General features: G+C 51.8%; 1 protein-coding gene across 1 annotated transcript in view; it reads right to left on the bottom strand.

Moving 5' to 3' along the window:
* Nucleotides 1-8,702: 8,702 nt before the first annotated feature.
* LOC148123709 (zonadhesin-like) overlaps nucleotides 8,703-13,511 on the bottom strand; it is an 8,822-nt gene continuing 4,013 nt past the window's right edge. Inside the window, exons 4-8 of the mRNA XM_087919022.1 lie at nucleotides 11,978-12,116; nucleotides 11,613-11,859; nucleotides 10,699-10,807; nucleotides 8,811-8,863; nucleotides 8,703-8,712 (exon numbers count right to left, since the gene is read on the bottom strand). Of these exons, the coding sequence (XP_087775148.1) occupies nucleotides 8,703-8,712; nucleotides 8,811-8,863; nucleotides 10,699-10,807; nucleotides 11,613-11,859; nucleotides 11,978-12,116 (558 nt within the window). The remainder of the gene's footprint in view (nucleotides 8,713-8,810; nucleotides 8,864-10,698; nucleotides 10,808-11,612; nucleotides 11,860-11,977; nucleotides 12,117-13,511) is intronic.

Genomic DNA, 13,511 nt, shown 5'->3' with positions numbered 1-13,511 from the left:
CCTACTCCTTTAACCTCAAACTATCCACTCTTGACCTCCCGCTACTCCTAAGAGGAGTGTAAGGGGTGTGTGCATAAGGGCACCATAAGAGGTGTGTAAGGGGTGTGTGCATAAGGGCACCATAAGAGGTGTGTAAGGGGTGTGTGCATAAGGGCACCATAAGAGGTGAGTAGGGGTGTGTGTAAGGAGAACTCCCCATAAGAGGTGATAAGGGGTGTGCATAAGGGCGCCATAAGAGGTGTGTAAGAGGGTGTGCATAAGGGCGCCATAAGAGGTGTGTAAGGGTGTGCATAAGGTACCAGCAAGAGGTGTGTAAGGGGTGTGCATAAGGGCGCCGTAAGAGGTGAGTAAGGGGTGTGTGCATAAGGGCACCGTAAGAGGTGTGTGGGGGTGTGTGCATAAGGGCACCGTAAGAGGTGTGTAAGGGTGTGTGCATAAGGGCGCCGTAAGAGGAGTGTAAGGGGTGTGTGCATAAGGGCACCGTAAGAGGTGTGTAAGGGTGTGCATAAGGGCACCGTAAGAGGAGTGTAAGGGGTGTGTGCATAAGGAGCACCGTAAGAGGTGTGTAAAGGGTGTGTGCATAAGGGCACCGTAAGAGAGTGTGTAAGGGTGTGTGCATAAGCGCGCGTAAGAGGAGTGTAAGGGGTGTGTGCATAAGGGCCACCGTAAGAGGTGTGTAAGGGTGTGTGCATAAGGGCACCATAAGAGATGTGTAAAGTGTGTGCATAAGGGCACCGTAAGAGGTGTGTAAGGGTGTGTGTGCATAAGCGCGCGTAGAGGAGTGTAAGGGTGTGTGCATAAGGGCACCGTAAGAGGTGTGTAAGGGTGTGTGCATAAGGGCACCATAAGAGATGTGTAGGGGTGTGTGCATAAGGGCACCATAAGAGGTGAGTAAGGGGTGTGTGCATAAGGGCACCATAAGAGGTGTGTAAGGGGTGTGTCATAAGGCACCATAAGAGGTGAGTAAGGGGTGTGTTCATAAAGGGCACCATAAGAGGTGTGTAAGGGGTGTGTGCATAAGGGCACCATTAGAGGTGTGTAAGGGGGTGTGTGCATAAGGGCACCTACAAGAGGTGTAAGGAGGGTGTGCATAAGGGCACCATAAGAGGTGTGTAAGGGTGTGTGCATAAGGGCACCATTAGAGGTGTGTAAGGGGTGTGTGCATAAGGGCACCATAAGAGGAGTGTAAGGGGTGTGTGCATAAGGGCACCATAAGAGTGTGTGTGCATAAGGGCACCATAAGAGGGGTGTAAGGGGTGTGTGCATAAGGGCACCATAAGAGGTGTGTAAGGGGTGTGTGCATAAGAGGCACCATAAGAAAGATGTGTAAGGGTGTGTTCATAAGGGCACCATAAGAGGTGTGTAAGGGTGTGTGCATAAGGGCACCATAAGAGGTGAGTAAGGGGGTGTGCATAAGGGCACCATAAGAGGTGTGTAAGGGTGTGTGCATAAGGGCACCGGAAGTCCTTCCTACCTGTCCTGTTGTCCCCATTGATCCAGACCTTTTTTCCTGTATTCTTACTCAATGTTTACACTCTTAGCTATTATCTTGTAAGTGGTTGACAAATCAAATGAATCAATAAAATAAAAAAATAAAAGAAGGAAGGAAGGAAGGAAAGGAAAGGAAAGGAGAGAATACCCTACTCCTAAGAGGTGTGTAAGGGTGTGTGCATAAGGGCACCATAAAGGGTGTGTAAGGGGGTGTGTGCATAAGGGCACCATAAGAGGTGTGTAAGAGGTGTGCATAAGGGCACCATAAAAGAGGTGTGTAAGGGTGTGCATAAGGGCACCATAAGAGAGGAGTGTAAAGGGTGTGTGCATAAGTGCGCCATAAGAGTGAGTAAGGGTGTGTGCATACAGAGGGCACCATAAGAGAGTGTAAGGGGTGTGTGCATAAGGGCACCATAAGAGGTGTGTGCATAAGGGCACCATAAGAGGGGTGTAAGGGTGTGTGCATAAGGCACCATAGAGGTGAGTAAAGGGTGTGTGCATAAGGGCACCATAAGAGGTGTGTAAGGGTGTGTCATAGGGCACCATAAGAGGTGTGTAAGGGGTGTGTGCATAAGGGAGGCACCATAAGAGGTGTGTAAGGGGTGTGTTCATAAGGGCACCATAAGAGATTGTGTAAGGGGTGTGTGCATAAGGGCACCATAAGAGGTGAGTAAGGGGTGTGTGCATGAAGGGCACTATAAGAGTGTGTAAGGGTGTGTGCATAGGGCACCGTCCTTCCTACTCTGTCCTGTTGTCCCCATGATCCAGACCTTTTTTCCTGTATTCTTACTCAATGTTTACACTCTTAGCTATTATCTTGTAAGTGGTTGACAAATCAAATGAATCAATAAAATAAAAAATAAAAGAAGGAAGGAAGGAAGGAAAGGAAAGGAAAGGAGAAACATCCCTACTCCTAAGAGGTGTGTAAGGGGGTGTGTGCATAAGGGCACCATAAGAGGTGTGTACCAAGGGTGTGTTCATAAGGGCACCATAAGAGGTGTGTAAGGGGTGTGTGCATAAGGGTACCATAAGAGTGTGTAAGAAGGGTGTGTGCATAAGGCACCATGGGCAGGAGTGTGGTAAGGGTGTGTGCATAAGGGCACCATAAGAGGAGTGTAAGGGGTGTGTGCATAAAGTGTGTGCTATAAGAGGTGAGTAAGGGGTGTGCATAAGGGCACCATAAGAGGAGTGTAAGGGGGTGTGTGCATAAGGGCACCATAAGAGGTGTGTGCATAAGGAGCACCATAAAGAGGGGTGTAAGGGTGTGTGCATAAGGGCACCATAAGAGGTGAGTAAGGGTGTGTGCATAAGGGCACCATAAGAGGTGTGGGGTGTGTCATAAAAGGGCACCATAAGAGGTGAGTAAGGGGGTGTGTGTATGCAAAGGGCACCATCAAGAGGTGTGTGCAGGGGTGTGTGCATAAGGGCACCATAAGAGAGTGTGTAAGGGGGTGTGTGCATAAGGCACCGTCCTTCCTACCTGTCCTGTTGTCCCCATTGCTCCAGACCTTTTTCCTGTATTTCTTACTCAATGTTTACACTCTTAGCTATTATCTTGTAAGTGGTTGACAAATCAAATGAATCAATAAAATCAAAAAAATAAAAGAAGGAAGGGAAGAAGGAAGGAAGGAAGGAAGCAAAGGAAGGAAGGAAGGAGAGTAAAGGGAAGGAGTGGGAGGAAGGAAGGAAGAAGGAAGGAAGGAGAGTAAAGGGAAGGAGTGGGAAGGAAGGAAGGAAGGAACAGAAGGAAGGAAGGAAGCAAAAGGAAGGGGAAGGAGGGTAAAGGGAAGGATGGGAGGAAGGAAGGAGGAAGGAAGGAAGGAGAGTAAAGGGAAGGAGGTAGAAAGGAAGGAAGGAAAGAAGGAAGGAAGGAAGCAAAGGAAGGAAGGAAGGAGAGTAAAGGGAAGGAGTGGAAGGAAGGAAGGAAGGAAGGAAGGAAGGAAGGAAGCAAAGGAAGGAAGGAGAGTAAAGGGAAGGAGTGGGAGGAAGGAAGGAAAGAAGGAAGGAAGGAAGCAAAGGAAGGAAGGAAGGAAGGAAGGAGAGTAAAGGGAGGGAGTGGGAGGAAGGAAGGAAAAAGAAGGAAGGAAGGAAACAAAAGGAAGGAAGGAAGGAAGGAAGGAGAGTAAAGGGGAGGGAGTGGGAGGAAGGAAGGAAAGAAGGAAGCCAAGGAAGCAAAGGAAGGAAGGAAGGAAGGAGAAGTAAAGGGAGGGCGTGGGAGGAAGGAAGGAAAGAAGGAAGGAAGGAAAAAGAAGGAAGGAAGGAAGGAGGAGAGTAAAGGGAGGGAGTGGAGGAAGGAAGGAAAGAAGGAAGGAAGGAAGGGGAGGAAGGAAGGAAAGGAAGAGAGAGGATACCCCTACTCTAAGAGGTGTGTAAGGGGTGTGTGTGCATATGGGCACCATACGTTCCTGCCTGTCTATGGTCCCAAGTGATCCAGACCTTTTTCCTGTATTCTTACTCAATGTTTATACTCTTAGCTATTATCTTGTAAGTGGTGGACAAATCTAATAATTAAAAAAGAAAAGGAGGGAAAGAAGAAAGGAAGGGGGAAAGAAGGAGGAAAAAAAGGGAGGGAGCAGAGGGAAGGAAGGAAGGAAGGCAGGAAGGAAGGAAGGAAGGAAGGAAGGAAGGAAGGAAGGAAGGAAGGAAGGAGAGAAAAGGAAGGGAGCAGGAGGAAGGAAGGAAAGAAGGAAGGAAGGAAGCAAAGGAAGGAAGGAGAGTAAAGGGAGGGAGTGGGAGGAAGGAAGGAAAGAAGGAAGGAAGGAAGGAAGCAAAGGAAGGAAGGAGAGTAAAGGGAAGGAGTGGGAGGAAGCAAAGGGAGGAAGGGAGGAACGAAGGAAAGGAAGGAAGGGAGAGAGAATACCCTACTCCTAAGAGAGTGTAAGGGGTGTGTGCATAAGGGCACCATAAGAGGGTGTAAAGGGTGTGTGCATAAAGGCACCATCGTGCCTCCTGTCCTGTTGTCCCCATTGATCCAGACCTTTTTTTCCTGTATTCTTACTCAATGTTTACACTCTCACCTATTATCTTGTAAGTGGTTGACAAATCAAATGAATCAATAAAATAAAAAAATAAAAGAAGGAAGGAAGGAAGGAAAGGAAAGGAAAGGAGAGAATACCCATTCTAAGAGTGTGTAAGGGCAGGGAGTGCACCATCGTTCCTACCTGTCCTATGGTCCCCATTTACTTGTACCTGTTTCCTGTATTCTTACTCAATGTTTACACTCTCACCTATTATCTTGTAAGTGGTTGACAAATCAAATGAATCAATAAAATAAAAAAATAAAAGAAGGAAGGAAGGAAGGAAGGAAGGAAGGAAGGAAGGGAAGGGAAAGGAAAGGAAAGGAAAGGAAAGGAGAGAATATCCTACTCCTAAGAGGTGTGTAAGGGGTGTGTGCATAAGGGCACCATCGTGCCTCCCGTCCCTGTTCCTATGGTCCCCATTGATTCGTACCTGTTTCCTGTAGTCTTACTCCTGTTTATACTTATATCTATTATCTTGTGAGCGATGGACAAATCAAATAAATAAAAATAAATAAAAAATGAAGGAAGGAAGGAAAGAAGGAAGGAAGGGGGAAGGAAGGAGAAAAAAAGGGAGGGAGCAGAAGGAAGGAAGGAAGGAAGGAAGGAAGGAAGGAAGGAGAGTAAAGAGAGGAAGTGGAAGGGAGGGAGGGAGAGAGAGAGAGAGAGGAGAGAGAGAGAGAGAAAGAGAGAGAGGGAAAGAGAAAGAGAAAGTGAGAGGAAAAGAGAGACAGAGGGAAAGAGAAGAGAAAGAGAGAAAGGGAGAGAGGGAAGACAGAGAGAAAGAGAGAAAGGAAAGGGAGACAGAGGAAAGAGAGAAGAGAGAGAGAGGGAAAGAGAAAGAGAGTGAGAGAAAGAGGAAAGAAAGAGAGAAAGTGAGAGAGAGGGAAAGAGAAAGAGGGAAAGTGAAAGAGAGGGAGAGACAGGAGAGAGACAGAGAAAGGAGAAAGAAAGGGAGACAGAGGGAAGGAAAGAGAAAGAAAGAGAGAAAGATGAAAGTGAGAGAGAGGGAAAGGGAGACAGAGGGAAAAGAGAAGAGAGAAAGAGGAAAAGAAAGAAAGAAAGGAGAGAGAGAGAGAAAGTGAGAGAGAGGGAAAGAAAGAAAGTGAGAGGGAAAGAGAGACAGAGGGAAAGAGAAAAGAAAAGAGAGAAAGGAGAGAGAGGGAAGACAGAGAGAAAGGGAAAGGGAGATAGTGGGAAAGAGAGAGAAAGAGAGAGAGGGAAAGAGAAAGAGAGAGAGAGAAAGAGGGAAAGAAAGAGAGAAAGTGAGAGAGAGGGAAAGAGAAAGAGAAAGTGAGAGGGAAAAAGAGAGACTTGAGGAGGGAAAGAGAGAAAGAGAAAGAGAGAAAGGGAGAGAGAGGGAAGACAGAGAGAAAGAGAGAAAGGGAAAGGGAGACAGAGGGAAAGAGAGAAAGAGAGAGAGAGGGAAAGAGAAAGAGAGTGAGAGAAAGAGGGAAAGAAAGAGAGAAAGTGAGAGAGAGGGAAAGAGAAAGAGGGAAAGTGAAAGAGAGGGAGAGACAGGGAAGACAGAGAAAGGGAAAGGGAGACAGAGGGAAAGAGAAAGAAAGAGAGAAAGAGAAAGTGAGAGAGGGAAAGGGAGACAGAGGGAAAGAGAGAGAGAAAGAGGGAAAGAAAGAAAGAAAGGGAGAGAGAGAAAGTGAGGAGAGAGGGAAAGAGAAAGAGAAAGTGAGAGGGAAAGAGAGACAGAGGGAAAGAGAGAAAGAGAAAGAGAGAAAGGGAGAGAGAGGGAAGACAGAGAGAAAGGGAAAGGGAGATAGTGGGAAAGAGAGAAGAGAGAGAGAGGGAAAGAGAAAGAGAGAGAGAGAAAGAGGGAAAGAAAGAGAGAAAGTGAGAGAGAGGGAAAGAGAAAGAGAAAGGAGAGGGAAAGAGAGACAGAGGGAAAGAGAGAAAGAGAAAGAGAAAGGGAGAGAGAGGGAAGACAGAGAGAAAGGAAAGGGAGATAGTGGGAAAGAGAGAGAAAGAGAGAGAGAGGGAAAGAGAGACAGAGAGAAAGAGAGGGAAAGGGAGACAGAGGGAAAGAGAGAGAGAAAGAGAGGGAAAGAAAAAGAAAGAAAGAGAGAGAGAGAGAGAGAAAGTGAGAGAGAGGGAAATTACAAAAAGAGATTTTTTATTTATTTCTCTTTTTGGGCGAACGGGACGTCATTCAACGAGCCGTGGTAATTTTTTTTTAAAAAAGAGATTTTATTTGGTTTTGCCCGGAAGGGAAGATTTTTCAATTTGATGCTTTCGGGAGGGAAACCCAACCAGGCGGAGAGGAAGAGGAGGCCCAGGAACATCTAGATGGCCAAAGGGGAGCCCTTTCGCCCGAGGAAGCAGGGGAGCAAATTCAGGGGGGCTTTTGGGGCGTGAAATGGGCCCCTCCAGGAAAGATGGCGGCGGCTGAGCTTGGATCTGGGCCTAGATGGGAAACTGAGGCCTAACGGGACCGAGGAAGGGAGACCAAGCGGAGATCCACGGCTCGTCATGCCTGCCCAGATCTTCTTGCCGTGGGTCCAAGGGCCAAAGAGGATGCTGGGTATTATTTGGGGGTGGAGGGGGGTGGAGGGGGAAAGGGGCGCCTCGCTTCGCTCCACCTGCTTCCCACAGGTGTGCTCGTTTCGGGCCCGGAGGTGCGCTTTTCGGGAGGTTAGAGCTCCCCTGGAGGGGAGTTGGGACGTCCTCTTCCTCAGCAGCCGGGCCTTGGCGCCTCTTGGTGGGGAGGAGGAGAGGGAGGGGAAAGGGTGGGGAAGGGTCTCTTCTTGGGACCTGGCGGGGGGTGGGATCCAAGGGCTGTGCCAGATGGGAGGGGGTCTCCGGAGACTCACGTCTATGGGCTCCCAGAGGGAGGGTACAGGGAAGGAGAGCAGCCTTCCTTCCTTCCTTCCTTCCTTCCTTCCTTTCTTTCCTTCCTTCCTTCCTTCTTTATTTCCTTCCTTCTTTCCTTCCTTTCCTTCCTTCCTTCCTTTCTTTCCTTCCTTCCTTCTGTCCTTCTTTCCTTCCTCCTTCCTTTCTTTCCTTCCTTCCTTCTTCTGTCCTTCCTTCCTTCTGTCTTTCCTTCCTTCTGTCCTTCCTTCCTCCCTCCCTCCCACTTTCCTTCCTCCTCCCTCCTCCCTTCCTCTTCTGTCCTTCCTTCCTTCCTTCCTTCCTTCCTTCCTTCCTTCCTTCCTTCTTCTGTCCTTCCTTCCTTCCTCTTCTGTCTTTCTTTCCTTCCTTCCTTCCTTCCTTCCTTCCTTCCTTCCTTCCTTCCTTCCTTCCTTCCTTCCTTCCTTCCCCTCCTTCCTCTTCTGTCCTTCCTTCCTTCCTTCCTTCCTTCCTTCCTTCCTTCCTTCCTTCCTTCCTTTCTGTCTTTCTTTCCTTCCTTCCTCCCTCCATCCCACCCGCCTGTCGTTCCTTCCTTCCTTCTTCGTCTGTCTTTCCTTCCTTCTGTCCTTCCTTCCTTCTTCTTCTTCTTCTTCTTCTTCTTCTTCTTCTTCTTCTTCTTCTTCTTCTTCTTCTTCTTCTTCTTCTTCTTCTTCTTCTTCTTCTTCTTCTTTCCTTCCTTTTTCCCTCCCTCCTTCCTCTTTCTGTCCTTCCTTCCTTCCTTCCTTCCTTCCTTCCTTCCTTCCTTCCTTCCTTCCTTCTTCTTCGCCTGTCTTTCCTTCCTTCTGTCTTTCCTTCCTTCTGTCCTTCCTTCCTCCCTCCTCTGTCCTTCTTTCCTTCCTTCCTTCCTTCCTTCCTTCCTTCCTTCCTTCCTTCCTTCCTTCCTCTTCTAAATTTCCTTCCTTCCTTCCTTCTTCTTCTTCTTTCCTTCCTTCTTTCCTCCCTCCCTCCCTCCTCTCTCCTTCCTTCCTTCCTTCCTTCCTTCCTCTTCTGTCCTTTCCTTCCCTCCCTCCCTCCCAGGCACTTCCTGCGGAGGTCCTCCTCCCTCCCCCAGGGTGGGGGTGGGGTGGGGATGCGGACACGGCTCACCGCTGGGACCCGACCCACCGATCCGGGACGAAGCTGGATGACCCGTCCATCAAGTCGGCGGGTGGCCCGCTCGCGCGGGTCGAGTTTTCCGGGTTGAGGTCCCCTCATCCCCCTCCCCCCTAGAGATCGGGGGCGGTGGGGGGAGGGGGAGGAGCCGAGGGAGGGGAGGAGTCCGGACGGGGGCCGCGGCGATGGACGAAGACGCGGCTCTTCTCGCGGAAGGGGCGGAAGGGGAACCCTCGCTAGTCAGCCGAGCCTGAAAGACAGAAGGGAGTATCGGTCGGAGCGGTGCCGGGTGCGAGGGTGTCCGGGGTGGGGCGTTGGGGTCGCGGCGGCGGCGGCCCCGGGCCTCACCTGAGTTCGAGAGGACGGAGAGGCGGTCTTCCTCCAGCTTGTATCTGTACCTGCTGAAAGAAAGAGACGAAGGCCGAGTGAGTCCGGCGGTCGCGACGCGGCGGTCGGATTCCCAGAGTTTTGCGCCTTCCCGCGGCCGCGGCGTGGCCCAAACGCAGCCTTTGCGCCGGCGCAGAGGCGTTCCGGTTCACCCCCTGTGCGCGTCCGACTTCTCCCGGACGCTTCGGGGCAGCCGACCCACCGGGCCGGCGCAAAACGGAGGATCGAGTCCAGCGGACGGGCCCGACGGCAGAGCGGCGTAGAGAACAGGGGGTTCGCTCTCCGCCGCTCAGCGACGCTACTGGCTCGGCCGAACCGGGCCGAACCACCCGTCCGGGAAGCTGCAGTGAGGGCCGCAAAGGCTGCGCCGCCCTACGTGGGAAGCCGCCCTCCCCCAGGAAGCTTCCGCCGGCCCTTGCGTGCGCCTCTGACAATGCCCCGGGGGCGGGGCGGGTCAGGGGGGCTCGCGGTGTAACGCCAGGCTTGGGGCAGGCGGTTGCGGGTCTCCTCTGAAGTCAACTCCACCCGTGGACGAGGAGCGCTCGACTTAGGGCAGGAGTCGGCAATCTGTGGCTCCCGGAGCCGCATGCGGCTCTTTGGCTCCGTCGGCCGATTCCACCCTCCTCGGTTGGCTCTTCCCCCTCCCTGTCCCTGAGGGGGAGGGCGGGCGATGGAGACGGTAAGAAGGGGGAGCTGGAGGCTGGCAAGTGGGGTGAGGGGGGAAGAGGGGCACCGCAGCGGGGCGGACACGGCAGAGGACCGCCCCATGCCCCGCCGTGAGGAGAGGGTGGCTTGTAGGACCGACGGGGGAGCTCATGGGGAGGGTAGTCCCAAAGGACTCGCAGGGGGCTCGGCTAGCGGCCAAACGTTTCCCCCTCTCGGGGTGCCGGGTGGGGTTTTCCAGAAGGCGTTCCTTGGCCCAAAGTAGGAAGCCGGGCAAGTGAGGATGCTACCTAGTTGGGTCATGAAACGTCGGCAAGAAGAGAACCGAGCTCAGAGAGCAGCAAGGAGCCCACAGTTCTCTTCCTCCTCCTCCTCCTCCTCCTCTTCCTTCCCTTCTTCCATCTTTTCTTTCTCCGCCTTCTCCTGTCTCCTCCTACTCCTCTTCTTCCTCTTCCTCCTCCTCTTCTTCCTCCTTTTCTTCTTCCACCTTTTCCCGTCTTCTCCTGTTCCTCCTCCTCCACCTTCTCCTCTCTTCTCCTCCTTCTCTTCTTCCTCCTCCTCTTCCTTCCCCTTTTCTTCCTCCGCCTTCAACCGTCTCCTCCAATTCCTCCTGCTCCACCTCCTCCTCCTCCTTCTCTTCTTCCTCCTCCTCTTCCTTCCCCTTTTCTTCCTCCGCTTTCTCCCGTCTCCTCCAATTCCTCCTCCTCCACCTTCTCCTCCTTCTCTTCTTCCTCCTCTTCTTCCTTCCCCCTTTTCTTCCTCCGCCTTCTCCCGTCTCCTCCAATTCCTCCTCCTCCACCTTCTCCTCCTTCTCTTCTTCCTCCTCCCCTTCCTTCCCTCTTTTCTTCCTCCGCCTTCTCCCGTCTCCTCCAATTCCTCCTCCTCCACCTTCTCCTCCTTCTCTTCTTCCTCTTCCCCTTCCTTCCCCCTTTTCTTCCTCCGCCTTCTCCCGTCTCCTCCAATTCCTCCTCCTCCATCTCCTCCTTCTCTTCTTCCTCTTCCCCTTCCTTCCCCCTTTTCTTCCTCCGCCTTCTCCCGTCTCCTCCAATTCCCCCTCCCGCTCCATAAACAACTACCTGCTGCCTAACCAGAAACTGGTAAAGTATGAGTAATTCTTGCTCAGCTAAAACGGCTCGCGGGTAAGAATTGCCTGGATTTCGATTTAAGGGCTGAGGCGACTCCTTACTGGTTCCGGTGCCGACAGAAGCAGAAGATGATCAACGCCAGGAGGAGGACGGCCAACGGGATGAAGACGCCCAGAAGGATGGCCAACAAGTCGGGTCCCTGTTGGTGTCCTGGGAGGGGGGGGGAGAAGAAGAAAAAGGGGAACAGGGGTGTGAATGAGGAGGCACGGAGTCCCAGGCCTGGTGTGTGTGTGTGTGTATGTGTGTGTGTGAGGAATATGAGTCGCCTAACAACTATTTGGGTTAGAACTACATAAACCAGGATAAACCTTTTAGTACTGTGTCTTTAAGAGCGTGGAAATGGGTGCGGTTCCTCAAACGGCCATAAGATGGAGCCAGAAAGCTGGGGTAGTTTCAGTCTTAGTCTCAGAAGAGAGTGTGAGTGGATCTCTGTTTCCTTCTGTCGGAAAGTATTGTCCATTTCTTCTCATCGACTGATATTCCTGGATTTTATGTAAGTCTGATACTGTTGTTGTTTTTTTGGACAACGGACTTTGATATTTGGATTATCCCTGGATGGAAAAACGGACTGATTTAACTTTTGGACTGCTTGTTTTGGACTTGAGAGGTGTTGGAATAACACACACACACAGGACACAGTTACGCCGTACAGTCAATGTAGGTTTTTGCTTCCAGAAAGGTAGTAAAAACTTACGTTTACCGTACAGCGTATCTGTGTGCTGTCTGTGTGTGTGATTCCAACACCTCTCAAGTCCAAAACAAGCAGTCCAAAGTCATTCCCAAGTTAAATTTGCTTCCAGAAAGGAAGTTAAAAACCTACGCTTACCGTACAGCGTATCTGTGTGCTGCGTGGGGGTATTATTCAAACGCTACTCTCCAAATACATCTCCTTGTACGCGCTCGTTCTCCTGACGGGGAATTACAACGGGGAGGCCAGAGCGGGGGGTCTGTGTACCTGCATCGGTCGTTTGGCTGATGTCCGGCGGCGCCTGGCTGATGTCTGGCGGCGCCTGGCTGATGTCCGGCGCTGCCTGGCTGATGCTGGTGGCGCTGGTTTCGGGAGGGTGCTGGGGTCGAACTCTCCAGCGGGGAGTTCTCGCAGAGGGGTCCGATGTAGCCCTCCAGGCACAAGCACCGGAAACCCGACGGGGTGACCTGGCAGGTCCCCTCATTCTGGCAGGGGCTGCTGAGACAGGCGTTGTCTGCGGAGGAAGAGACGGGTGAGAGGCGGAGAGGCGGGCGCCGAAGAGGCGAGGGACCGTCCGTGGTTGAGAGAGCCCAGGAAACCCGCCTCCACCGCCTTGCCCCCCCCCCACTCACCTCGGAAGCAGTTGCGGACGTAACCGGAGACGGCGCAGATCTCCCCTGGCTCGCATCCGGCCGGCGAGCAATCCAGGATGTCCGTGGCCTGACAGGTGCATCGTTGAGAACAGTCCTCCGTCATGAAGGTCTCGTTGATCTGAGGAGAAAGGCGGGGGTCAGGGTTCCAGCAGGTACTCATGAGCCGTGAGCCACGCTTCCCAAAACTAAAACAAGATTTATTTTGAAGCGCCATTCTTGAAACTCCACCCCCGCTTCGATCCTCGAATCGGTCTTTGAAGAAAACACGAATGGAACGGACTTTCGATTCCGGCGCTGCCGCCTGATCTTGAAACTATCCCCCTGTTTCGATCATCGAATCGGTCTTTGAAGAAAACATGAGTGGAACGGACTTTCGATTCTGCGCTGCCGACTGATCTTGAAACTTCCCCTCGCTCGATCATCGAATCGGTCTTTGAAGAAAACACGAATGGAACGGACTTTCGATTCCACGCTGCCGACTGATCTTCGAACTTCCCCCGCTTCGATCATCGAATCGGTCTTTGAAGAAAACATGAACGGAACAGACTTCGATTCCACGCTGCCGCCTGATCTTTGAAATTCTCTCCCCGCTTCGATCCTCGAATCGGTCTTTGAAGAAAACACGAATGGAACGGACTTTTCGATTCCGCGCTGCTGACTGATCTTTGAAACTTCCCCCGCTTCGATCATCGAATCGGTCTTTGAAGAAAACATGAATGGAACGGACTTTCGATTCCACGCTGCCGAATGATCTTCGAAACTTCCCTCGCCCGATCATCGAATCGGTCTTTGAAGAAAACATGAATGGAACGGACTTTCGATTCCACACTGCCGAATGATCTTGAAACTTCCCCTCGCTTCGATCATCAAATCGGTCTTTGAAGAAAACACGAATGGAACGGACTTTCGATTCCACGCTGCCGACTGATCTTCGAAACTCCACCCCCCGCTTCGATCCTCGGATCGGTCTTTGAAGAAAACACGAACGGAACGGACTTTCGATTCCACGCTGCCGCCTAATCTTCGAAACTTCCCCCCCCGCTTCGATCCTCGAATCGGTCTTTGAAGAAAACACGAGTGGAACGGACTTTCGATTCCACACTGCCGCCTGCTCTTCGAAACTGGGTTCACCAAATCGCTCCGAAAGTTAACCACCGGTTCACCCAAACCGGTGCGAACCGGCTGTGTCCCCATCGTTGGACAAGGAGGCTTGGTGCTACGGTGGGAAAAGCTCTGCCCGCCACCAGATGCTTCCTCCTCACCAAAAGGATGTGGCTGCTGTCCAAACCCATTGTCCACTGCTCGGCTGCCCCCCATCTCTGGTCTTTCTCGGGGTCACCCCCCAGACCAGCGGGGGGGGACGAGTCAAGCTTGTCGGGGTTCTCCTTAAAGCCCCTTCCGCCCCTGTGAGTCGGGCAGTTCCTGGAGCCGTTCCGGCTCTGAAACATCGGATGGAGCGATTCAAGATGGCCGCCAGTTTGGGAGAGAAATTTGAGAAGGTGCCGGAAAGACT

The sequence above is a fragment of the Pseudonaja textilis genome, unplaced genomic scaffold (genome assembly GCF_049901715.1).
Source record: "Pseudonaja textilis isolate UNSWEBS1 unplaced genomic scaffold, rPseTex1.2 PTEXSCF23, whole genome shotgun sequence".
NCBI classification, from domain to species: domain Eukaryota; kingdom Metazoa; phylum Chordata; class Lepidosauria; order Squamata; family Elapidae; genus Pseudonaja; species Pseudonaja textilis.
The sequence above is the reverse complement of the archived record's forward strand: the minus strand, read 5'-3'. Positions and strand labels throughout refer to the sequence as shown.